At 40.6% G+C, this 25,041-nt stretch overlaps 1 protein-coding gene across 2 annotated transcripts in view; it reads right to left on the bottom strand.

Moving 5' to 3' along the window:
• Nucleotides 1-11,633, bottom strand: part of TMIGD3 (transmembrane and immunoglobulin domain containing 3) — an 81,810-nt gene extending 70,177 nt beyond the window's left edge. Inside the window, exon 1 of one of the 2 annotated variants that reach the window (NM_001302774.3) lies at nucleotides 11,476-11,633. In NM_001302774.3, coding sequence (NP_001289703.3) covers nucleotides 11,476-11,582 — 107 coding nt within the window. In that variant the 5' untranslated portion in view covers nucleotides 11,583-11,633. The remainder of the gene's footprint in view (nucleotides 1-11,475) is intronic. The other variant, XM_016948919.3, reaches the window with a different exon arrangement.
• Nucleotides 11,634-25,041: the final 13,408 nt, after the last annotated feature.

Raw genomic sequence — 25,041 nt, 5'->3', positions numbered from 1 at the left:
CTGAATACGTGTTCCCTGAGTTGCTGCAAGCATTTGGTTAATTTCCAGGGTTCTGAAAAAGTAGATTCTGATCATTTTTGGCAAATTTGTAGTTGCTTTTATGTTGGAGTTCATTTTCAGAGTACCTTACTCTACCATCTTCACAGAGACCACAATTCACCATTTTTTTATCCACTATATCCAGAAAATCACCAAAGACAGCCGGTTATTCCTTTAAAAGTCACCTTTATCTATTTTTCTTAATCACTACCACCACCAGGCAGGCCTTGAGAGGCAATTTATTATACTATTTAAAACCATCAGTTCTGGAATCATATGTTGGTGTTTGAATACCAGCTCTACCACTTCCTATATGCATGACCTGGAGCAAGCCAATTAAAACTTTTTATGCCTCAGTTTTAACATCTGTAAAATGGGATAATAAAAGTATTGCTATGAGGATTAAATGAGTTAACACTTGTCAAGTGATTAGTACTAGGCCTGCATATAGTGAACACTCAAAAATTGTTAGGCACTAAATGCATCCAGCAAACATTTATTAAAGCTAAATTTATTAAGATTATATACTCATCTCTAGGACTATTACAATGAGCAAGACTGACAACAGGTAAGAGCTCCACTTTTGTGGAGCTTACGTGAAATGTCCCAAACACTTCATATTCAGATTGCTATTTCTCAGATGACTTCTGCTGGGAAACAATTTCTCATTAATTTCTCATGTTTCTTCCCATCTTGTAAGCAGAGGCACAGATGGCCTTATTTTTGGACTGTCTTCCTCTGGAGCAGAGAACAGATTTGTTTATTGTACAGTATAATAAAAATGTCTTTCTCCAAGGCAAAGGCCAGGCAGGTATGCACACATTCCATTATAGAAGATTTGAGTTTCCTAGGCTTGGGATTCCTCAGCTCTGGCAAAAACTCATGACATATACAGCATTGATTCTGCATCACCTCTGTGGAATTTGAGGAGCATGGGGAATGGATATGAAACTGACATTCATGCTGCCACTATGCTATGATTAATAGAGTCGTTTGTCTCTGACTCAGGAGTCTCATGTCTTCCACCATCATCCATGCAACAGGATAACTTTTTAGCTTACATGCAGAGTAAAATCTCCAGTGTTTCAGTTTTTGACAACTTCTAGCCGGTATGCTGTTACAAAGGCATCTTCCTTAAACCTAATTTCTACTGGTTACATCTAAATTTCTTTATCTGGCTTTCAGACTCCTTCCTACCTACTCAGCTGAATATCTATTTCTTCTTGAAGAAGACTTTCTGCTTCATAGACCAGTATTTTCACACGTATACTGTGATGTTCCTTTCTACCTCTGACATTAGGCTCAAATTCCACTCCACCCCCTTTTGTTGGAATTCCTTTCCTTTCCCCTTTTTTCCTATTTAGTCAACTCAAATCCATCTCTTAACACCTGTATCAAGTCCAAAACTGTCAAGAAACTTCCTCATTGATCACTCTTTCTGCAAACATCTGTAGAACTTAAGAATCTATACAAAGAGTTTGAATATATATTGTGTTATTTTCTAGTGGTTCCATATGGGCATGCATTGCTTCCCCATTCTGACTGTAAGCAAGAAGGAGGAGTGCAGGCACAAAGCAGAAATGGAATGTGACTGATTGGAATGGTTACGTGCATATGCACTAAAGCCAGAATTCCCAGATTTAGATCCCCACCACTTATTAGCTATGTGGCCTTGGGCTTATTACTTAACTTCCCTATGCCTCAGTTTCTCCATCTTTAAAATAGAAATAATTATAATGATAATACCTATCTCATAGACTTCTTGTGAAAATTGAATTAACACACATAAAAACATAGATCAAGTTAGAAACATCCCGGAGTTTAGAACTGTAAGAACCTGTGGAGGTATATAGTATTACAGAGGAATTTGAAAAACCTTTCTTAAAAACCTCTCAAACCTACCAGGTAAAAAATTAAAAACATCTTTTGTTTGACAAAAAATATAGGAAATATTCCAGAGTCAAAGGTGGCATGGCACAAATCTAAAGAGGAGGATGAATGCTAAAGCTGGTAGCTGTTCTAGAACATTTGCTGGTCCACAGTAATCCAGAGCATTTGTTTCAGTGGCCACTTGGCTACAGGACAACAAGTCTCAGGTCTACACAAATTCAAAAGTAAGATTAGAAACACAAACATTTATCCAGGATTGCAAAGGATCATATGCTCAGTGAATAATTAAAAGAGACACACATATACCCCTCAAAGGAATATGGTGAAAAAATAATGGCACTTGGTACAAGGTCCAAAAGTCTTCTCTTGAGAATTTGTAACCACATGTGAGACTTCAAATAAGGTTACAGCCTGAATTCACATTTCCTTCATGTTTCTTCAAAGTGATTCAGTTTGGTAGACCCCAAGCCCCTGGCAAAAGCAAACACAAATTCTCTCTACTCAGGAATCTAAGAATCTAAAAAAGTTCCAAAGAATGTTAGCTCACAATTTACAAAAGTCACAAAATACACAAGGAAACAAAATTCCCTGAGTAAGGGACAGCAGAAACACCATGTAAGGAAAAAGTGACCTACCGAGACTTTAAATGTAGTTATTAATGGCTACAGAATATTTTTTAAGTATATATAACACATTTAAAAGTAAGAGAACTAATTGAAAATAGGAGAAAAGAAAAAGAGGCTATCAAAAATGATCAGGCAGGTGGGGCACAGTGACTCACACCTGTAATTCCAACACTCTGGGAGGCAGAGGCAGGAGGATCAGTTGAGGCCAGGGGTTCGAGACTAGCCTGGCCAACGTGACAAGACCCTGTCTCTACTAAAAACACAAAAACTAGCTGAGTGTGGTGGTGCATTCCTGTAGTCTCAGCTATTCAGGAGACTGAGGCACAAGAATTGCTTGAACCCAGGAGGCTGAGGTTGCAGTGAGCCAAGATTGTGCCACTGCACTCCAGCCTGGGTGACAGACTGAGACTCGGTAAAAAAAAAAAAAAAAAAAAAAAAAAAAAAAAAAAATTACCGGACATATTTGAAAAATAACCAAATAGTTCCAGAAAAAAACTTTTTAATGTAATAATTAAATTTGAAACTCTGTGGACAGGTTAAATAGTAGACTCACCCAGAAGAATTAGTAAATTGAAGAATAGCTGAAGAAATTTTACAGAATTCAGCTTAGAGAAATCATGAAATGGAAACTACAAAATATTAAGAAACATGGAGAATGAAGTGAGAGGTATGTATGTATCTATTCACCTTCCCACAAGAGGGATTAAAAAGGTAATATTCAAAGAGATACTGTCTTTTCAACAAATGGTGTTGGGAAAACTGGATAATAACAAAAGAATAAAGTTGGATGCTTACCTTATACCATACACAAAAAATAACTCAAAATGGGTTAAAGGCCTAAACATAAGAATTAAAACTATAAACCTCTTAGAAGAAAACATAAGGGGACAAGCTTCACAGCACTGGATTTGGCAACAATTTCTTGGATATGACACCAAAAGCAAAGGCAACAAAAGAAAAAAAATCGATAAATTGAACTACATCAAAATTTAAAACATTTGTGCATCAAAGGACACTATTGATGGATTGAAAAGGAAACTCACAGAATGGGAGAAAATATTTGCAAATCATGCATGTGATAAGGAATTAATATATAAAACGCACAAGAAACTCCTGCAACTCAACAATGACAACAACAAAACACCCTTGATTTTTAAAAAGGACAAAGGACTTCAGTAAACGTTTCTCCAAAGAGATATACAAATGGTCAGTAAGTAAATAAAAAGATATTCAACATCACTAATTATTAGGGAAATGCAAATAAAACCCACAATGAGATATCACTTTATACTTATAAGTATGGCTATTACCAAAAAAACACTCACACAGATAACAAGTATTGGTGAGGATATAGAGAAATTGAAATTATTGTGCACTGCTGATGTCAATGTAAAATTGTACAAGTGCTATATAAAATAGTATGGCAGTTTCTCAAAAAATTAAAAATAAAATTATCATATGACTCCCCAGAAGAATAGGAACTGGGGACTTGAACAGATATTTGTACACCCATGTTTATAGCAGCATTACTCACAGTTGCCATAGGGTGGAGGCAACCCAAATGTGTATAGATGGATGAATGGACACACAAAATGTAGCATTTACATACAATAAAATATTATCCAGCCTTAAAAGGAAAGGAAATTCCAACACAAGCTACGACATGGATGAAACTTGAGGACATTATGCTAAGTGAAATAAGTCAGTCACAATAGGATGAATATTGTATGATTCCATTTATATGAGGTGCTTAGAATTGGGATAGAAAGTATAATGGGTTGCCAGGGGCTTGAGGGAGGGAGGAGTGGATAGTTAGTGTTTAATGGGTATAAAGCTTTACTCTGGGAAGCTTTTTAAAAAGTTCTGGGGATGAATGGTAGTAATGATTGCACAACAATGTGAATGTCCTTAATGTCACTGAACTGTACACTTAGAAATAGTTAAAATGGTACATTTTACATTATATATATATATGTATATATATATTACCACAGTTTTTTCAAAACTTGGGGAAAAATAATGGTTAAGAATTGTTCAGAACTGATAAAAGATGCAAATATTCAACTTAAGGAATCACAAAGAATCCCTCATAAAACAAATACATATCTAGACACTTTGTAAAATGTCTTTGTAAAACCACAGATCTACGAAGAGAAATGTTAAGACTAGTTAGAAAGATATTACCTACAGAGGAATGATATTTAGACTGACAACTGATTTTTCAACACCACAGTGGAAGGCAGATGGAAAAGCATCATTTCTTCAAAAGACTGAAATGAAAAATAAGTTTACCTAAAAATGTATATATTTTAAAAATCTTACAGAAGGCCAGGCGTGGTGGCTCACGCCTGTAATCCTAGCACTTTGGGAGTCCGAGACAGGCAGATCACGAGTTGAGGAGATCAAGACCATCCTGGCTAACACGGTGAAACCCTGTCTCTACTAAAAATACAAAAACAATTAGCTGAGCATGGTGGGACCCGCCTGTAGTCCCAGCTACTCGGGAGGCTGAAGCAGGAGAATCGCTGGAACCCGGGAGGAGGAGGTTGCAGTGAGCCGAGATCACACCACTGCACTCCAGCCTGGGCAATAGAGTGAGACTCCATTAAAAAAAAAAAAAAACTTACAAAAATAAGGAGGAAAATAAAGAAAATTTTGGATAATTAAAAATTGGAACTTTACTAATAGACCCAAATGAACTTCTAATGAATACATTCTGAGAAGTAGAATGATATCAGAAAAAAGGTTTGAGATGCTAGAAGGGATACTAAACAAATAGCCTGACAAGTATATAGACATAGACAGAAATCTAAAAACAATTGATTATATAAAACAATAAGTAAAATAGCTAATTTATGGGATAAGAAGTAAAACAAACAGAAATGTGAACAGTGACAGCATAAAAATTGGGGGAGATTAATCTGAGGAACAGCACTCTAAGCTTCCTTAAATTGTTAGAAGAGAAATGTATCAAATAGCTTTAGCCTGTATTAAGAAAATTATGCATGTTAAGATTTCTAGAGTAACCATTATAAGAATAGAACATCTATTAAAGGGGAAAAAATTGAATAAAGGCATAGAATCTGAATCCAAAAGAAAGAGAGAAAGGAATAGGAATAAGCAAACAGAAAAAGCAGAAGAAATAGAAAGTGCACATTTAGATAATAGAAATTAAATATAACAGTAATTACAATAAACAGACCAAACTCTTTGGGTTAAAAAAGTCAACATGGAAATTTTTTTCTTTTTGTTTTGAGACAGGGTCTTACTCCACTGCCCAGGCTGGAGTGCAGTGGCGCAATCTTGGCTCACTGCAACCTCCATGTCCCAGGCTCAAGTGGTCTTCTCACCTCAGTTCCCTGAGTAGCGAGGACTACAGGCACATGCCACCACTCCCAGCTAATTTTTCTATTTTTTTTTTTTTTTTTTTTGTCTTAAGACAGGGTTTTGCCATGTTGCCCAAGCTGGTCTTGAACTCCTGGGCTCAAGCAATCCACCTGCCTCAGCCTCCCAAAGTGCTGGGACTACAGGCATAAGCCAAAGCACCTGGAGGGAAATAATTTTTAAAAAGCACTGTCTAAAATCCACATTTGCTATTTATAAGGTGAACACTCAGAACAAAGAGACAAAGAAAGGTTGAAACTTAAAGAATGGCAATGTAGTAACTGAAAGAAAGCTTGTGTAGTTATAATACATGACTATCAGACAAAAATTTTGCTAAAATAAATGGGTTACTACATAACCATCAATGTTTTTATTTCCCAGGAAGATATAAACTTCTAAACTCTTATGTACCTAATAAAATTTAAACTATATAAAGTAAAAAATGACAAACTTACAAAAAAATTGACAAATACACCACCATTGTGACAGATTCTAGCATACCTCTTTCAGTAACTGATAGAATCGCTGCTTAAAACATCTACAGGGGATTATCTAAACACCACCATAAGTTTGATCCAACTGATTATATGTAAAACGTAGTAACAAGTGAAAAGTATACTTTTACAAAAATCAAGCATATATGAGGTCATAAATTATATTCTAACATATTAAAAATAATCAGTTTCACAGAGACCAAGTTCTCTGAACATAATGCAGTTAAATTACAATATATATCCAGTTTTAAAAGATAACTTTTAAAAAACATGTATTTAAACTTCTTTAGAATTTGAAAATATTTAGGACTAAGTGATAAATAATAATAATGAAAATACATATCAAAACTTGTGGGATACAACTAAACTAGTATTTAGAGGGAAATGCACAGTCTTAATTGCCTATATGAGCAAGAAAAAATACAAATATTAATGAGATAATCAACTAACACAAGAAATTAGGAATAAAGCAATTAAAACAGATTCAAAGAATTGGAAGGAAGGAATTTATTCACGCATTAAACTAATGTTTATTGAACACCCACTATTAGGCATTTATGATTCAGCAGTGACCTAAAAAAAATCCTTTTCTTTATGAAACTTAGTGCCTCCAAAACCAAATATGGAAGTCAGCATAATACTGGTCATCAAGAGATTTGAGTTGCAGTCCAATTTCTCCAGTACCCAGCTGTGTGTCTTTAGGTAAATCATTTTTTCTCACTTTGCCTCCTTTTTCTTATCTGGAAAGGAGATCATAATTTCTATCCTATCTATCATGATATAATCAAATGGTATCCAATGACGCAAACTATATTTTGGGAAAGTATAAGCATTATGCAAATATAAAATTATTATTATTAATATTTAAAACATCCATGTTCCTTTTGCTATCACTGCCTTCCTGGTCTTAGGGAAATAAAATGACTGCTTCATTTAAAACTTTCCTTCCTTCAATTGGCTAAAAGCCATAACATGAGTCTAGCTATGAGGTGGCTTCAAATCTTAATGCTGGGAGAGACTGAGTGTTGAGTGTTACTGTGAAATCAAAGATGCAGCATAAATTACTAAGTCTACTCTCATGTATGCCTTGTATTTCTGCAACTCTGAACAGTGGAATTTTCACAGTAGGATTTAGCACTTATCAGTTGTCCTGTCCCACACTTCAAGATCAAAGGTTCTTGACACATCAAACACTGAGTTAAAAATTGCCGCTCAGAGGAGGCAATTTTTTTCATTCAACACTCTTTTACTGAGCATTGCTTATGTGTTAGGTAATAGACTGAGCACTGGAAACTCAGAGATTACAATATAGTTGGTGAGGCTGACAAAATTGTCTAGGATTCTCTTAGCATACTTATCTAAACACATGAGATCACAAGAGAAGACTCCCCACCTACATACAAGCCCAACCTCGTCTTACAATCTTTAGAGCTGAACTAACAAAGAGAGTGAGGTCAATCGTTCTCAGCCTTTTGGCTAAAATCAAGAACGGAGAGTGAGGGCAGAGGTAGATGGTCCTGGTCTCATTTATTGTTTCTGTATTTCTAAGGCCTAAGGCAGGGGCTGATATTCACTAAGGTCTTAACAAATATTTGTTGGGTAAATGAATAGACTTTGTGGAACAGATTGAAAGAAGCCCTTGGTAGCAGGTACACAATATCCAATAAATACTTTTTAAATGTTTTACTTATTAATTAGAGACAGGGTCTTCTGTCACCGAGGCTGGAGTGCAATGGCACGATCATAGCTCACTGCAGCCTCAAACTCCTGGGCTCGAGCACTCTTCCTGCCTCAGCCTCCCATGTAGCTGGGACTACAAGCATGCCTCACCACATCCAGCTAATTTTTTTTCCATTTGTTGGAGAGACAGGGACCCACTTTGTTGCCAGAGCTGGTTTTGAACTCCTAGCTTCAACTAATGCTCCAGCTGCAGCCTCCAAAAGTGCTGGGATTACAGGCACACACCACAGCACCTGGCTGGGTAAATACTTCTTGATTGTCTTAGAGACCAGGGAAAATGTATCCAGCCAATTTCTCTCCATCCTCCCAAATCCTTGCCAGGCCTTTCCTCTTGCCTCAGGACCTGTAGCCCAATTTGCTCTTCCTCCTGTAACAACCGCACCAGATCTCTGGCTGGTCCAGAAGTCAGGTGAAAGAGGGCTGTCATCCTCTGAAAGCCCATCCTTTACTAGGCTGAGTTTTGCTTTGTGTCCAGCGAACAAGGCTGACTTGAAAGAGGACCATACCCTGAAGAAGAAAATAATAGGACTTTCCATCTTCAAAGCTCCTCCCTACACAATTTTGTTTGTTGGTTTGTTTGTTTGTTTGTTTGTTTTTGAGACAGGGTCTCCCTCTGTCACCCAGGCTGGAGTGCAGTGGCATGATTGTGGCTCACTGCATCCTCAACCTCCCAGGCTTAGATGATCCTCCCACTTCAGCCTCCCAAGTAGCTGGGAGTACAAGTGCACACCACCACACCTGGCTAATTTTTGTATTTTTTGTAAAGACGGGGTTTTGCCATGTTTCCCAGGCTGGTCTCAAACTCCTGGGCTCAAGTGATCCTCTTGTCTCAGCCTCTCAGTGCTGGGATTACAGGCGTGAGCCACCGTGCCCAGCTCCAATCATTAATTTTAGATGGAGGATCTGGTGACCAGCTGGCAGCTATTATTAACATGTGACACAGAAGCAGATTGTGTATGTATTGGGGGAAGGAGGGAGGAAGGGAGGAGGAAATACAAACTGAGATACAGAGGTCATAGTCTCCACATCAAGGCCACATGGTCAGGTCAAACACAGAGCAGAAGGTCACAGAATTTTATTCAATCATAGGCCATTACTCTTCTCTCCTACTGCTCACTACTATAGAATTTTTGGTAATTTTTCCTTCTCATTTATGGAAGTGTCTCTTAATGGAGTCTTTCTCTCATATGTGTGTGTATTTGTGTATATGTGTGTGTACGTATAATTGGAAGAGGGCCCTGTGTTGGGTCCATTCTGTCAGAAGTACGTCTGAATTTAATCCCCTTTCTCCATTCCCATGGCTATAGTCCTAACTCAGGGCCAAGCATTTTTGGCCTGGACTTTTTCAACACTCCTCCCCATCTCCTCCTTGCCCCTGGCCTCTCCCTACTGCATTTACCCTCCCTACTGACACCAGGTCATCCCTAGTTTAAATTTCTGCTTACGATAGAATTCAAACCCTCCACACTCTGAACCCGAATTAACTTTTCAATCTTTTTTCTCAACTGGGACAGCCACCCCACCCTGTGATTCAATAACATCATATGTGTCTCCAGGTCTTTGCTTGTGCCATTTCTTTCCTATGAGATGGTCTTTTCTTGTGGGCAACGTGGACAAATCTTAGCTATTCTTCAGATACGCCATTTCCTCTGTGAAATTTGTTCTGACCCCACCACATCTTCCCCTATGTTCCACATCCATATCATTTTGTACACAACCCTTAGAACAGCACTTCAGTATTTCAATACAGTTATGTGTCTGTTTCCTCAACCATAATAGGAGGTCAAGAATTATACCTTATCTTTGACCCCTAGAACCTGTTGGTAGAGTTCAGTAAGAGTTTTAAAACTGTTGTCTGTGTGGTTAAATTAAACAAATAACCATAGAAATAAAATGTTAATCATTATTGGTCATGTACACCTGCATTTGTGTCCATCAGATTTCCTGAACAAAAATCAAAATGTGTGGTCTGAAAATGTGACAGATGATTTGGAAGTGGAAAATGTCCTAGAAAATTTGTGTCATGCTTGCCCCATACTTGTGTCCCATAAACATCCCACCAACATTTCAGGACTAAAATTGCCAATATTCCCTCCCTCTACCTAAACCCACTGCCATGTTTCAAATGAAATTAATCCATTGTGAATCCAAGAAAATAAATTGGCTCTATATTGCTGTTTACTTCTCTGCCTGGATCAGGAGGCCATACACCTTTCTGTTCCTCTTGATAGGCTGGAAGACTAAAACCAAGATTAGCTTTGAATTACTCTGCTTTCTTTGGTTTGCTTTTAATTCTCAATCAATCAAGTATTTTAGAAAAGCCCAATACAAGTAGATGCTTAGCCTTGTGCTGGTAGCTATTGCCAAGAAGATACACTGATTAGTCTCTTACTATGTACCAGGTACTGGGTTAAGAACTTTAGATAGATTATCTTTTGAAATTCTCACAACAGCCTTTTATAAATTATTATTATAATGTCAATATTGTGGATGAGAAAACTAAGGCTTAAAGAGAGTAAGCAGCATACTCAAAGTCCTACACAGCTAGTAAGTGAGCAAAACTAAACTTTAAACCTAATACTGAGGCTGGGCACAGTGGCATGTGCCTGTAGTTCCAGCTACTCAGGTGGCTGAGGCAGGAGGATCGATTTAGCCCAGGAGGTTGAGGCCACAATGAGCCATGATTAGCACCACTGTACTACAGCCAGGGCAAAACAGTGAGATCCTGTCTCAAAAATAAATAAATATATAAATAAATAAACCCAGTACTGAAGTCTGTGCTCTTAACAACAAGCAGCTTACTGTCTATCTGGGGAGATAAGACATTCACATATGAAATAATTGGAAAACAGTATTCCTTGAAATGTCAGGATGTGGCTCCTTAAGTTCTCCAAGGCCAGATTGAGATTTGTTTTTCTGAACCTTGAGGGACATTCGGGAGAAACGAGCCTGAGTTTTATATAACAAAATAAAAGTTTACAAGAGCCCTGAGTTATATACAATAAATTCAGTGAGCGAAGGTGTAGGGTAGGTAGACAAGAGAATTCATGGGAAGATGCCTCCAGAGCTAATAACTTGTATTTGTCAAACACTTTCCAGTTCACAGAGCATTTTCACGTATATTATGTCACATCATCTTCACAACCCTGTGGAATACAAATTATCTCTATTTTACAAGCTAGGACAAAGCATTGATTAAGTAGCTTGCCCCATATCATGAATAAATGTTCCAAAGCGGTCAGTATGCAGACTCAGACCCCAACCTCTGCCTCCCAGCAACTATATTTTCTGCTATGACTCACTGTGACTCAGGACTCAAGCAGCCCAGTGTCCAGTCTGGCTGCTCTTCCCAGGAGCTTTCCCACCTGGCCTCCTTCTGCTCAATGGGTCCTGCTGGAGACCCTTCCATTGGTCCAACTGGTGGTCTCTACCAACTGCCACAGAAGCTTCCAACAGCCACATTCCACCCATCCAACCCTTCTGCCATTAGAGAACCAGGAATTCCCTGGTTTTGGGGGTACAGAATTGGACATACTCATAAAGCCTCAAGCTCCTAAAACTCATGACTATCCTTTTACTCCTGCCTCAAGTTTTACACATAAATCAATGAAAATCTGGTCATTGTGTGGCTTTCCAAGCCATTTGGACGTTGTGAAACTTGAAATGAGAGAAACATTGAAATTTCTGGAACTCTACTTCTGAGTACCTTATTGCCTTTTCCCATTCCCTAACCTTCCCTGTGATAGTCTTAACATTCCTGCAGTCAATAAATATTTATCAAGCACCTGTTAGGTGCCAGAAACTATTCTAAGTTGGGAGTATAGGCCTAGCATGGTGGCTTATGCCTATATTCCTAACTATTTGGGAGGCTGAGGTAGGAGGATCACCTAAGCCCCAGAGATTGAAGATGCAGTCAGCCATGATCGCACCACCACTGCACTCCAATCTGGGCAACAGAGTGAGACCCCAACTCTTTTTTTTTTTTTTTTTTTTGAGACGGAGTCTCGCTCTGTTGCCCAGGCTAGAGTGCAGTGGCACGATCTCGGCTCACTGCAAGCTCCACCTCCCGGGTTCACGCCGTTCTCCTGCCTCAGCCTCCCAAGTAGCTGGGACCACAGGCGCCCACCACCACACCTGGCTAATTTTTTGTATTTTTAGTAGAGATGGGGTTTCACCGAGTCAGCCAGGATGGTCTTGATCTCCTGACCTTGTGATCCGTCCGCCTCGGCCTCCCAAAGTGCTAGGATTACAGGCGTGAGCCACCACACCCGGCCTGTGAGACCCCAGCTCTTAAAAAAAAAAAGTTACTTGGGTGAATGCATCACTGATCACCCCAGAAAAAGCCCCCCATGCTTGCTATCATGAAACTTGCATAACAGTGAGGACAGACTAACTAAATAATTAACATGCCAAATGGTGATGGACATTGTGATGAAAAATAAACTTAGGAAATTAACTGGTGGAATGGGGTCTATGTTGGAAAGAAGTTGGTCAGGGAAGGCGGATTTAATAAGACACCTAAATGCAGTAAGGGAAGAAGCGAAGCCAATTGGCCCTCAAGAGAAGGGTTTTCCAGGCACAGAGAACATAATGCAAAGGCCCTAAGCTTCACTCATACTTAGGTTATTCACAGAATGGGAAGGAGGCCAGTGTGGCTGGAGCAGAATGAACAAAGGGGAGTGTGGTAGAAGGTGAGGTCAGAGTGAGCAAGTGAGGGACCTGATTTTGTAATGCCTCATAGGCCCATAGAAGATTGTTGTTTTTCAGGCATTCAACCTCATTCAAACAAACCAAGCAATTATTTTAGGCCAGAATTGTTGGGTGCTGATGATACAGAGATGAATAAGACAAAGGCGTTACTGTCAAGAAGCTGAGTCTGATGAAGAACAGAGACAAGTAAGCAGACAGCTATATCACAGTGTAACTGGTACTGCAAGAGGGTTAAGCCCTGATTCCTGTAGTAACATATGGAGGGCACCTACTGCAGATGGGATGTCAGAGAAACTGAAGTCTAAACCTGTGCCATTCAGAAGGAGACCACTGGCCCAATGGGGTTATTAAAGATGTGAAATGTGACTAGTATGGCTGGGGAACAAAATGTTTAATATTAATTAACTTAAATATAAAACTGAAGCAGTGTGAAACATTTTTCCTTTAAATTCAACCTTACAGTTTTGGTAGGACTACTTCTACTTTTGTCATTGCATCCCATAAGATTTCATGATTGTTTTGTTAGTGCTCATGTACTTTTTACTTCTACTTTTAAAAAATGTGGCTACTACAAAATCTACAATTAAATAAATATGTGGCTCACATAATATTTCTACTGGACAGCACTAATCTAAACTCAAAGTGGAAGAGACAAGCCAGGGATGTAGAAGAAACCTCAAGGCAGAGGGACTACATGTGCCAACGTCCAGATCGCAAAGAGAGCATGGCACCTTCGAGGAGGAACAGATAACTCAGAATGATGAGTCCTGAAGTGCCAGCAAGCAGGTAGGCGGAGATGAGGAAGAAAAAGTAAACAGAAGTTGGGTCTGAAGGTCTCGTGTGTAATTCAAGGGAATTCGAGCTTTATTGTGAGTATAACAGGGAGCTACCGAGGGAAGACACCCAGCCAGCTGGGATTGTTGCAAAGGTCATTCTGGCTATCATGTGGAGCATACACTGAAGTGGGGCAAGAATGGAAGGAGGAAAACCAGTTAGTGCTGGTTGCAAAAATGAGGCAATAGTCGGGGGCAGTGACAGTGGAGAAGAGAGAAGTGGGCTAATGTGAGACATTATGAAAGGTCAAGTTGGCTAGACTTGTCATTGGATAGGTATGAAGAATGAGGGTAACAGGATGGCTTAAAGATCAGTCCCTAACACTGTAGGCTCTGAGGAGCAAATGACTACTGCCCTCCAAAGCTGGGTGTCCAAGCAAATGACTGAGCTCCTAAAGGGATGCGGGGTGTGAGGGCTGACTTCAGTGGCCATATTTCCCCCTGACCGTAAACATTATGAATAAAGAAACATCTCCTGGAATTTCACCTGGGCATCTTGTTTGTCTTTGATTAGTATAATTTTTGGAAGTCAATGTATTCCATGCTGCCAGGTACACTGCTCCAGCATTTTCATTTCCTTTGATCAGATGATGGCTAAGTGACAAGATTATATCTCTCAAAAATAATCTCAGGAAAGGAGAAATGTACTTGGGGTGTTTCCTTCTCCTCCAATGGCAAACAGGGAACATAAGTTAAATAGAGTCACACTCCATCTCAGCAACCCAGGGGCGTGCCCAGGTTTTGTGGAGCCTAAAATTTATATAGTTGTTGGTTGGGGTTTTTTTTTTTTTTTTTGGAGTGGGGAGGAGGAAGGGTCTCTTTAAGTAAAATAATACCCAATTATGAATTTAAAATCACTAGGTAGGTTCTCATGCAAATGAGGGGCCCTGACACTTAAGCTTCATTAGCGTCATGGTATATCGATAGTTTTAGAAGGCCATATTTTTTCACCCATTGAATATGTATCAGCTGATGGGTTATGGGCACTGAGCAGGACATAGGGATATAAACATGAATAAGAACAGACATAGGCCCTGCCCTCAAGAAGTCCACCATTTAAAGCAGGAGATAGATAAATAGGTCATTGTAGAACTACATTATAAATGCAGTTAGTTATAAGAGCTCTATCCACAGAGTATAGTGGGTGCAGAGAGGAGGAGAACTCAACTCACCTGAGGTGAAAGGTGCTTGGGTATCTTACACCAGCAGGATGTGTAAGATACGTGAATTACTTAAACACTAGGTAGAAAATAGGTTTTGGATAATATTTTGTGCCCCATGAAGCTGGAAACTTTGTCAGCTAAAAGTAGAAAGGCCTTAAATGGCAAATCCAGTTCTTGCTAAAAGTCTCATCACTGCCAAGATTAACTCTGTACTACTAGCTGGAGATTCTCCCCAGAATAAAATGACAATTCTATTGTGGACTGAATTGTGTCCCCCCAAAATTCATCTATTGAAGCCCTAGCCCCAAATGTAACTGTATTTGGAAATAAGGTCTTTATGGAGGTAACTGAGGTTAAATGAAGTCCTGAGGGTAGGACCCTGAGCTGATAGGTTGGGTGTCCTTATAAGAAGAGGAAGAGACACCAGAGACATACATGTGTCTCTCTGTCACTCTTACTCTTTCTCTATCTTCCCTACCGCAATCCCCAACCTCTGCAGGGCAGTGGAAAGGCAGAGGAAAGGCCTTGCCAGAACATACTGACAAAGTGACTCTCTGTAAGCCAGGAAGAGAGTCCTCACCAGAAACCAAATTTTCTGTCACCCTGATCTTGGACATCCAGCCTCCAGAACTATGAAAAAATAAATTTCTGTTGTTTAAGCCACCCAGTCTGTGGTACTTTGTTGTGGCAGCCTGAGCAGACTAATAAAGATCTTTAGACAAACATGGTCCATTTCTCCCTATGCCTGGCCCCTGAGCAGAATACCAGAAACAGTGGGCCATTGCTGTGCCTCCTTGTCCATACTTTCAGGGGAAATGCAAGAATGATGTTTAGTGTCCTTTTACCACATTGGGCTTTATTCCTTCCTTCTCACACCTTAGCCCCTCTAGGCTACTCTTAGAGTCATCCCTCAAGGGTCATAGTCACTGTGTTAGTCTGTTCTTGCATTACTATAAAGGAATACCTGAGGCTGGGTAATTTATAAAGAAAAGAGGCTTAATTGGTTCATGGTTCTGCAGGCTGTACAGGAAGCATGGCTCTGGCATCTCTACTCAGCTTCTAGTGAGGCCTCAGGGAGCTTTTGTTCATGGTGCAAGGCAAAGCAGGAGCAGGCAGGTCACATGGCCAGTGAGGAACCCAGACGTGGTGGGGAGGAGGGCAGGCTCTTTTAAACACCCAGATCTCAAGTGAACTAACTGAGCAAGAACTCACTCATCACCAAGGGGATGGTGCTAAACCATTCATGAGGGATCCACCCCCATGATTCAATCACTTCCCACCAGGCCCCACCTCCAACACTGGGATTCACATTTTTCAACATGAGATTTGGAGGAAATGAACATCCCAACCATATCAATCACAGCTAGCTAATGATTCTTTGCTCATTCATTAGGGAGGTAGCCTAATAATGCTGAAAGAGTTCTGGTAATACATTTGACCCCTAAACAACACAGGTTCAAACTGCACAGGTCCACTCACATGCAGATTTTTTCAATAAAAGTTACACTGAGTATGCCTGCCTCTCCTGCCTCCCTTCCACTTCCTCCATCTCTTCTGCCCCTGCCACTCCTGAGACAGTAAGACCAACCTCTCCTCTTCCACCTTCTTCTCCTCAGCCTACTCAACATGAAGATGAGGAGGATAAAGGCCTTTGTGATGATTCACTTCCACTTAATTAATAGCAAATACATTTTCTCTTTCTTATGATTTTTAACAACATTTTCTTTTCTCTAGCTTACTATATTATAAAAATACAATATATAATACATATAATATACAAAATTTTATTTTGCATATTATTGACTGTTTATGTTGACTGTGTTATCAGTAAGGCTTCTAGTTAACTGTAGACTGTTAGTAGTTAAGTTTTGGGAAAGTCAAAAGTTACACTTGGAGGCTGGGCATGGTGGCTCACGCCTGTAATCCCAGCACTTTGGGAGGCCGAGGTGGGCGGATCACGAGGTCAAGAGTTTGAGACCAGCCTGAGCAACATAGTGAAACCCTGTCTCTACTAAAAATACAAAAATTAGCCATGAATGGTGGCGTGCACCTACAGTCCCAGCTACCTGGGAAGCTGAGGCGGGGGAATCTTGAGCCCAGGAGGTGGAGGTTGCAGTGAGCCGAGATCGCACCATTGCACTCCAGACAGAGTGAGACTCCGTCTCCAAAAAAAAAAAAAAAAAAGTTACACTTGGATTTCCGACCGTGCCAGGGGTCAGCACCCCTAACCTAACCCCTTCATTATTCAGGGGTCAACTGTACTTAGAAATAGCCTAGCTCAGCTGCTGTACTGGGTGCAAGGTGCCAGGCAAATCAAGTTCTGTCTCTGTACTAGAAAATTAAGGACATGAGCTAGATTATTCCTAGGCTGTCTTCTACTTGGGTGACTCCAGGGTTCTAAACTGTTATGTTTCTGGGGTTCACTTTTAAGAGCCTCCAAAGACTTCGTGAATGTCTCCAAGGCCCACATAAAGGAATCATTCTCTAAGATGGGGAGGTACCTTTGGCCAAGAGGTCTTCCCAGGAGTCTTCAGATAGTGTTTGGTGTACATGTAGCTGTACTACCTGCTCAGAAGTATTAGAATCTCCCACTTTTTAGCACTTTTGGATCCACAAAATGTTTGTGGGACACAGGAATTCAAAGGTCTCACTGGAAGGTTCTGATTAACAAGAAATATTAAGAAGTCTTTTCCCAGTGAGAACAGGAGCCTCTGTGGTATTCCTTCCACTTGGACAGGGAAAATATAAAAGCAAAGTGTAAAACGTCAGGGAGGAAACTGCTTGAGTGCTATGTCCTGACTGTGTAGAGAGGGGAACCTTCTTAATGTCCCAGGGGACAGGCAAAGTTGTGCCAACCTAACCTGCATTTTGGCATGAGATCTCAAATGCCCTGTGAGCAAACAGCCAGCACCCTGCTCTCACTGCCATGCCAGCGTCGTGATTGGTGAGTGTGGCAGATCCTCTGAGGCTTCAAAACCAAGCCTCAGAGGCCACGTAAGAGGCAAGGAGCCATTTCACAGTCCTATTGTCTGTGTGCCTGAGAATCATAGAGTGAAAATACACTAAAGTTGAAAGGGATTTCAAGGTCAAACCAAGGTTGAAGGTTGGGCACCTATCAAAATGGCTTTGAATTGTGCATTTTTTCATGTGCATTTGAACCCGCAGTTGATTGCAAACTCTGTAAGTAACCATCTATTATTTTTGTGTCTCCTCCTTGGTACTTAGTATGTTCATTGTATTTTCTGATGCCAAATGTTGGGGAGCAGGCAGAGGAGGGATTCCACACTGATTCTTCAATTCTCCAACACCAACTTGGTGTCCGTCTTAGTCCATTTTGTGCTGCTATAAAAGAATACCTGAGACGGGGTAATTTATAAAGAGGTATATTTAACTCATGGTTCTGCAGGCTAAGAAGTTCAAGGGCATGGCCCTGGCTTCTGGTGAGGGTTTTTGTGCTGTCATAACATGACAGAGAAGGTCAAAGGGGAAGCAAACATGTATGAAGAGAGAATAGCCTGAGGGACATCTGGCTTTATAACAAATCACTCCCGCAGGAACTAACCCAGTCTGGCCAGAGCAAGAACTCACTCACTAAAGAGCAGCACCAAGCCATTCATGAGGGAGCCACCTCCGTGACTCAAACAACTCCCACCAAGCGCCACTTCCCAATTCAGCCACATGGGGACCAAATTTCAACATGAGTTTTGGTGAAGACAAACCATAGCAATGTCCAACAATTCAATTCAATTCTGACACTAACTACTGGAGCTGGCACAGACCCCACAGGGTAAGGGCTCAGTCTCACAAGACTGCCCCCACTTCAGGTGCCCAGGCTACCTGCACTTCTGCCTGACTACAAATTCAAGGGTTCCCATGACTCCCCCTCAGGTTTAATCACTGGCTAGAATGACTCACAGAATTCAGGGAACCACTTTGTTTACATTTACTAGCTTATTTTAAAAGGTGCAACTTAGGAATAGCCAAATGGAAGAGATGTCTGGGGCACAGTATGGGGCAGGGCACGCAGAGTTTCCACGCTCTGTCCAGGTGCACCCTGTCCCAGCCCATCCCTGTGTTCACCAACCCAGAAGCTTCCTGGGTCCCATTGTTCAAGACTTTTTATAATCAATTTCAAGAGCCCTGCCTCCCACCCTTTCTGAAGTTCAGGGGATGGGACTGAAAGTTCAGCCTTTCTGGTGACCAGCCTCCATCCTGGAGATATCTAGGCGCTCCAACCTGAGTCACCTCATTAGCACAAATCCAGATGTGGTTAAAGGGGTTCCTTGTGAATAACAAAAGGCACTCCTGTCAGTCGGGAAGTTCCAAGGGTTTTAGGAACTTCTTGACTTGAACAAGAGACTAAAACTAAATATATTTTTTATTGTACCACAATTGCACGCAGATTCTTAATTAAACATATATCAGTTAATTCACTGACTAGCTTAGAACACAAGAAGCCTGATGAGGGGCTAAAAATGGCTAAGAAATCCCTTATCTCTAAAATCAGAAAGATTATGGGAAACCCTTTAGTTTGGGACAGGTCATTCTGCTAGAAGAACATATAACCCCAACTCCATACATAACCTTGAAGTTGGTGAGAGGATAGATAAAATGGCATACATTTTTGGCTATTTTTGTAATTTAAAAAGGCTAAATTTCTTATTCAGGAGTTTTCCCAGATTTAGCTAATTATGAGGCTCTCTGATTACTCCTTATTCCCTGACCCTCTTTATTGAATCCTTGTGAGCTAACAGAATGACAGAAAGCAGGGGCTGCAGCACAGTGCCCTTGGCACCTCTGCAGCTGAGAAACCTGCTATTTCCATATGCAGAAGCTTGCCAGAGCTGCATCTGAGCAAGCTGCGAAGAGACAACTGGCAGCAGAAAGATGCATCAGCACCAGGGAGGTATCAGAGCAGGTCAGCCAGGGTATGCTGCGGCAATCAATTATGTAGTAGGATTTGGCTGCCTTTCAGAAGCTTCTTTCACCACATTCCAAAGGCTCTTGCATTAAAAAGCACACAACAGTCTTTTCTCCTCAAGATGGCAAACTCAGAGAGGATTGCCTGGGCCACCCCACAGCTTCCTACCATGCAAGTTTCTTACATGTTGTGAATTGAAGCTGAGATTAAGGAAAGATGCTTGGAGGTTTGCAACTCAGGATTCCTCAGCCTGAAGTATCTCAAGAGATCATCTTGTTCATTTACAGCGTGCATGCCTACATTGAGAATGGACAATGCTTGAGATGTTCCATTTATCCCCTGATTCACTTCTCATCTTTGGAGGCAATAGGCTGGACCAGATTATTTCTACTTCAGCAGTAGAGACAGGCCTGGGTGAAGCCGAAGTTTCACCACCCCATCAATCTGCTCTGATTCTGAAGTTAGACCTATTTATGCAGTGCTTGATCTTTCCACATCCTCTATCTTTTCGAGGCCCAGGCTAAGAAATAGGAGGATGACCAACTATCATGGTTTTCTCAGGACTGAAGAGGTTACTGGGACACAGAACTTTCTCTTTTTTTAACTTTTATTTTAGGTTCGGGGGTACATGTGCAGGTTTGCTATATAGGTAAACTCGTGTCACAGAGGTTTGTTGTACAAATTATTTTATCACCCCGGTACTAAGCCTAGTACCCAACAATTATTTTTTTCTGCTCCTCTCCCTCCTCCCACCCTCTACTCTTGGGTAGGCCCCAGTGTCTATCGTTCCCCTCTTTGTGTCCATGTGTTCTCATCATTTAGTTCCCACTTATAAGAAAAAATGTGCAGCATTTGGTTTTCTGTTCCTGTGTTAGTTTGCTAAGGATAATGGCCTCCAGCTCCATCCATGTTCCTGCAAAGGACATGATCTCATTCTTTATTATGGTTGCATAGTATTCCATGGTGAATATGTACCACATTTTCTTTATCCAGTCTATCATTGATGGGCATTTAGTTGATTCCATGTATTTGCTATTGTGAATAGTGCTCCAATGAATGTACGTTTGCATGTGTCCTTATGGTGGAACAATTTATATTCCTTTGGGTATATACTGAGTAATGTTACAAATGGTAGCTGTTTTTGGCTCTTTGAGGAACTGCCACACTGCTTTCCACAATGGTTAAACTAATTTGCACTCCCACCAACAGTGTATAAGGATTCCCTTTTCTGTGTGACCTCACCAGCATCTGTTATTTTTTGACTTTTTTTTTGCCTCCTGGGTTGAAGCAATTCTCCTGCTTCAGCCTCCAGAGTAGCTGGGACTACAGGCATGCGCCACAATGCCTGGCTAATTTTTGTAGTTTTAGTAGAGACAGGGTTTCACCATGTTAGCCAGGCTGGTCTCGAACTCCTGACCTCAGGCAATCTGCCCACCTCAGCCTCCCAAAGTGCTGGGATTACAGACATGAGCCACTGCACCCGGCCTTGACTTTTTAATAATAGCCACTCTGACTGGTGTGAAATGGTATCTAATGTGGTTTTGATTTGCATTTCTCTAATGATCAGTGATATTTAGATTTTTTTATATGCTTGTTGGCCACATGTATGTCTTTTTTTGAAAAGTGTCTTTTCATGTCCTTTGCCCATTTTTTAATGGTTTTTTTTTCTTGTAAATTTGTTTAAGTCCCTTATAGATGCTGGAAATAAGACCTTTGTCAGATGCATAGATTGCAAATATTTTCTCCCATTCTATACTTTGTCTGTTTACTCTGTTGATAGTATCTTTTGCTGTGCAGAAGCTCTTTAGTTTAATTAAATACCATTTATCAATTTTTGCTTTTGTTGCAATCGCTTTTGACATCTTCATCATGAAATATGTGACTGTTCCCATGTCCAAAATGATATTGCCTAGGTTGTCTTTCAGAGTTTTTATAGTTTTGAGTTTTACATTTAAGTCTTTAATCTATCTTCAGTTGATTTTTGTATATAGTGTAAAGAAGGGGTCCAGTTTCAATCTTCTGCATATGGCTAGCCAGTTCACCTAGCACCATGTATTGAATAAGGAGTCCTTTCCTCATTGCTTGTTTTTGTCAGCTTTGTCGAAGATCAGATGGCTGTAGGTGTGCGGCCTTATTTCTGGGTTCTCTATTCTGTTCCATTGGTCCATGTGTCTGTTTTTGTACCAGTGCCAGGCTGTTTTTGTTACTCTAGCTCTGCAGCATAGCTTGAAGTTGGGAAGCAGGATGCCTCCAGCTTCATCCTTTTGCTTAGGATTGCTTTGGCTATTCAGGCTCTGTTTTAGTTCTACATGAATTTTAAAATAGTTTTCTCTAGTTCTGTGAAGAATGTCACTGGTAGTTTGATACGAATAGCACTGGATCTGTAAATTGCTTTGAGCAGTTTGGCCATTTTAATGATATTGATTCTTCTGATCCATGAACATGGAAGGTTTTTCCATTTGCTTGTGTTATGTCTGATTTCTTTGAGCAGTGTTTTGTAATTCTCACTGTAGAGATCTTTCACTTCTCCTGGGACACATCACTTTCAGGCTAAAACTAGTAAAGTCCCAGACAAACTAAGATGAGTCAGTAACTGTAGGAAATAGTTGGAACTGACCTGAAACAAGTGTAGTACCAGATAGGTTTTTGGGAAGCCAAATTCAGGGGCTGGTTTTGTTTGGAAGGCAGTGGCTCTGCTATACTGTTTTTTTGAATTTGGCAAGAAATAATTATGTGATATGTGGCTACCCAAAAAAATGAATTGCTATAGCAGTAGATAGTGTAAGCATATAGACTCCAAAATAAAAATCCACAAACATATATGTTTTATGAGAGAAGGAATAATTATTTCTGTACTCTATCACTTACTACGATGCAAGCCACATAGTAAATATTCTAATAAATATTTGTGAAGTAAATGAATAAATGAATTCCAGCTCTGTCTGGCTCTATCATTACTACCTGTATGACATTACCTAAGTTACTGAATTTCTTTCTTTTTTTTTTTTTTTTTTTTTTTTGAGATAGAGTCTCACTCTGTTGCCCAGGCTGGAGTGCAGTGGCATGATCACAGCTCACTGCAACTTCTGCCTCCAGAGTGCAAGGGTTCAAGTGATTCTTGTGTCTAAAACCGAGTAGCTGGGATTACAGGCATGCATCACCACACTCAGCTAATTTTTGTATGTTTAGTAGAGACGGGTTTCGCCATGTTGGCCAGGCTGGTCTCAAACTCCTGGCCTCAAGTGATACGCCTGCCTCAGCCTTCCAAAGTGCTGGGGTTACAGGTGTGGGCCACCACACCCAGCCTGAAGGTACTAAACATCTTTAAGCTTCTGTTTCTTCATCTGTAAAATGGGGATGATAATAATTAGCCACTTCATAGTTGTTATGGGCTAAATGAATTGTGTCCCCCTGCCCAAGTTTATATGTTGAAGTCAACCCCCAATACCTCCAAGTGTCCTTATAGGAATTGGAAATATTGACACAGAGACACCAGGCACACGTGCACACAGAGAAAAGACCATGTGAGGAGACAGTGAGAAAGTGGCCATCTGCAAGCCACAGAGAGAGGCCTTAGGAGACACCAAACCTGCTGACACCTTCATCTTGGAATTCTAGTCTCCAGAGCTGTGGGAAAATAAATTTCTGCTGTTTAAGCCACTCAGCCTAGGGTATTTTGTTATGTCAGCCTTATCAAACTAATACAATAGAAGAAATAATGTCCATAAATCACCTAGCACATGAATGCTCAGTAAATATTTCTAATAATAAAAATATCTGAGCAGGGCACTGAAAAATATATAATATACACAAAAACCTACAAAAGGGAATCAGTAGAATTATTTTTCTACACCTGAGGACCTTGGGGGACAGAGAAAACTGAACCTGCCCTGCATACTATTCTCTGCACTGGGATCATGAAAGAGTGTATCCACAAACGACATTCTAGTCCAGAACATCTCAAACTTTAAAGTGCATATGGATCACCTGGAGAACTTGTTAAAATGCAAATTCTGATTCAGTGGGTCTAGGGTCTGCATTTCAAACAAGCTCCCAGTTGATTCTGATGCTACTGGTTACAGGACCACACCAGGCAACACTGAAGAAATAGGTTGCTGAGTCCTAAGGAGAGTTATAAACCCTTGGATACACAAGACACAAAACCAAATACATCAAGTGGCTAGAAAATACTCAGTAAATTGAATCCTATATTTGTATATATCATGACTAGAGATGGCAGTGCCACTTAAGTATATATATAATAATTCAGGACCATGGAGTTAAAGTGCTCAGGCAGGTAAAGTCATCTGGAGAATTCCTGAAGGAAGAAAGGAAGACACTTGATTCAGCAGGGGAAAATAAAGAAAACATTCTCTGTAGGAGAACCCGTCTGGGTTAAAGCAAACTTAAATAGTTCAAGTTGAGTTGTATTTAGTTCCTTACTTCCCTACCCTAATAAGTACAGGGGTGGCATTTGCTGCTCCTCTGGAAGGGTGAGGGGAGGGAGGAACGTGTGGGTGTGCTTATGGCACTGTTTGCTCCAGCTAGCTAATGTTTGGTTTCCTTATCTTTGGAGAGTGTAATGGGTGTTGGTGCCAGCTTGGAGGCCACCTGATCTCAATCAGACTCTAAAGTCATTAACGGAGCTACTAGGAGGTAGGCCTCCACGTGGCCTGCAGCCAGAGCTTTAGGAAGCGGGAGTAGGGAGAGAGAAAACAAACTCAACCTTGGGTTACCTAAGATGAACATCTTTACTAGAGCTCCAGAATCTGCATCACCAAGGCTCTTACTATGCTCCAAGATGTGGTCCCTTCCAGGTACCTGACCACACACAGGTCAGACTTTCCTTGTCCCCTGAGACCCAGGAAGTTCCATGGGGCAATCAGATGTGGATCCAAATACTTGGGGATGTTTATGTTTTTAGTGGTTTTTCTAGAGTTGGAGGATGAATTATGAAACAATAGCAGAAATTTGCTGAGGTGCGGTGGCTCACGCCTGTAATCCCAGCACTTTGGGAGGTCGAGGCAGGCGGATCACTGGAGGTTAGGAATTTGAGACCAGCCTGGTCAACATGGCGAAACCCTGTCCGTACTAAAAATACAAAATTAGATGGGTGTGGTGGCATGCGCCTGTAATCCCAGCTACTTGGGAGGCTGAGGCAGGAGAATCTCTTGAACCCAGGAGGTGGAGGTTGCAATGAGCCGAGATCGCACCACTGCACTCCAACCTGGGCAACAGAGC

The sequence above is a fragment of the Pan troglodytes genome, chromosome 1 (assembly GCF_028858775.2).
Source record: "Pan troglodytes isolate AG18354 chromosome 1, NHGRI_mPanTro3-v2.0_pri, whole genome shotgun sequence".
NCBI classification, from domain to species: domain Eukaryota; kingdom Metazoa; phylum Chordata; class Mammalia; order Primates; family Hominidae; genus Pan; species Pan troglodytes.
This window is presented reverse-complemented; position numbering and strand designations above follow the sequence as displayed.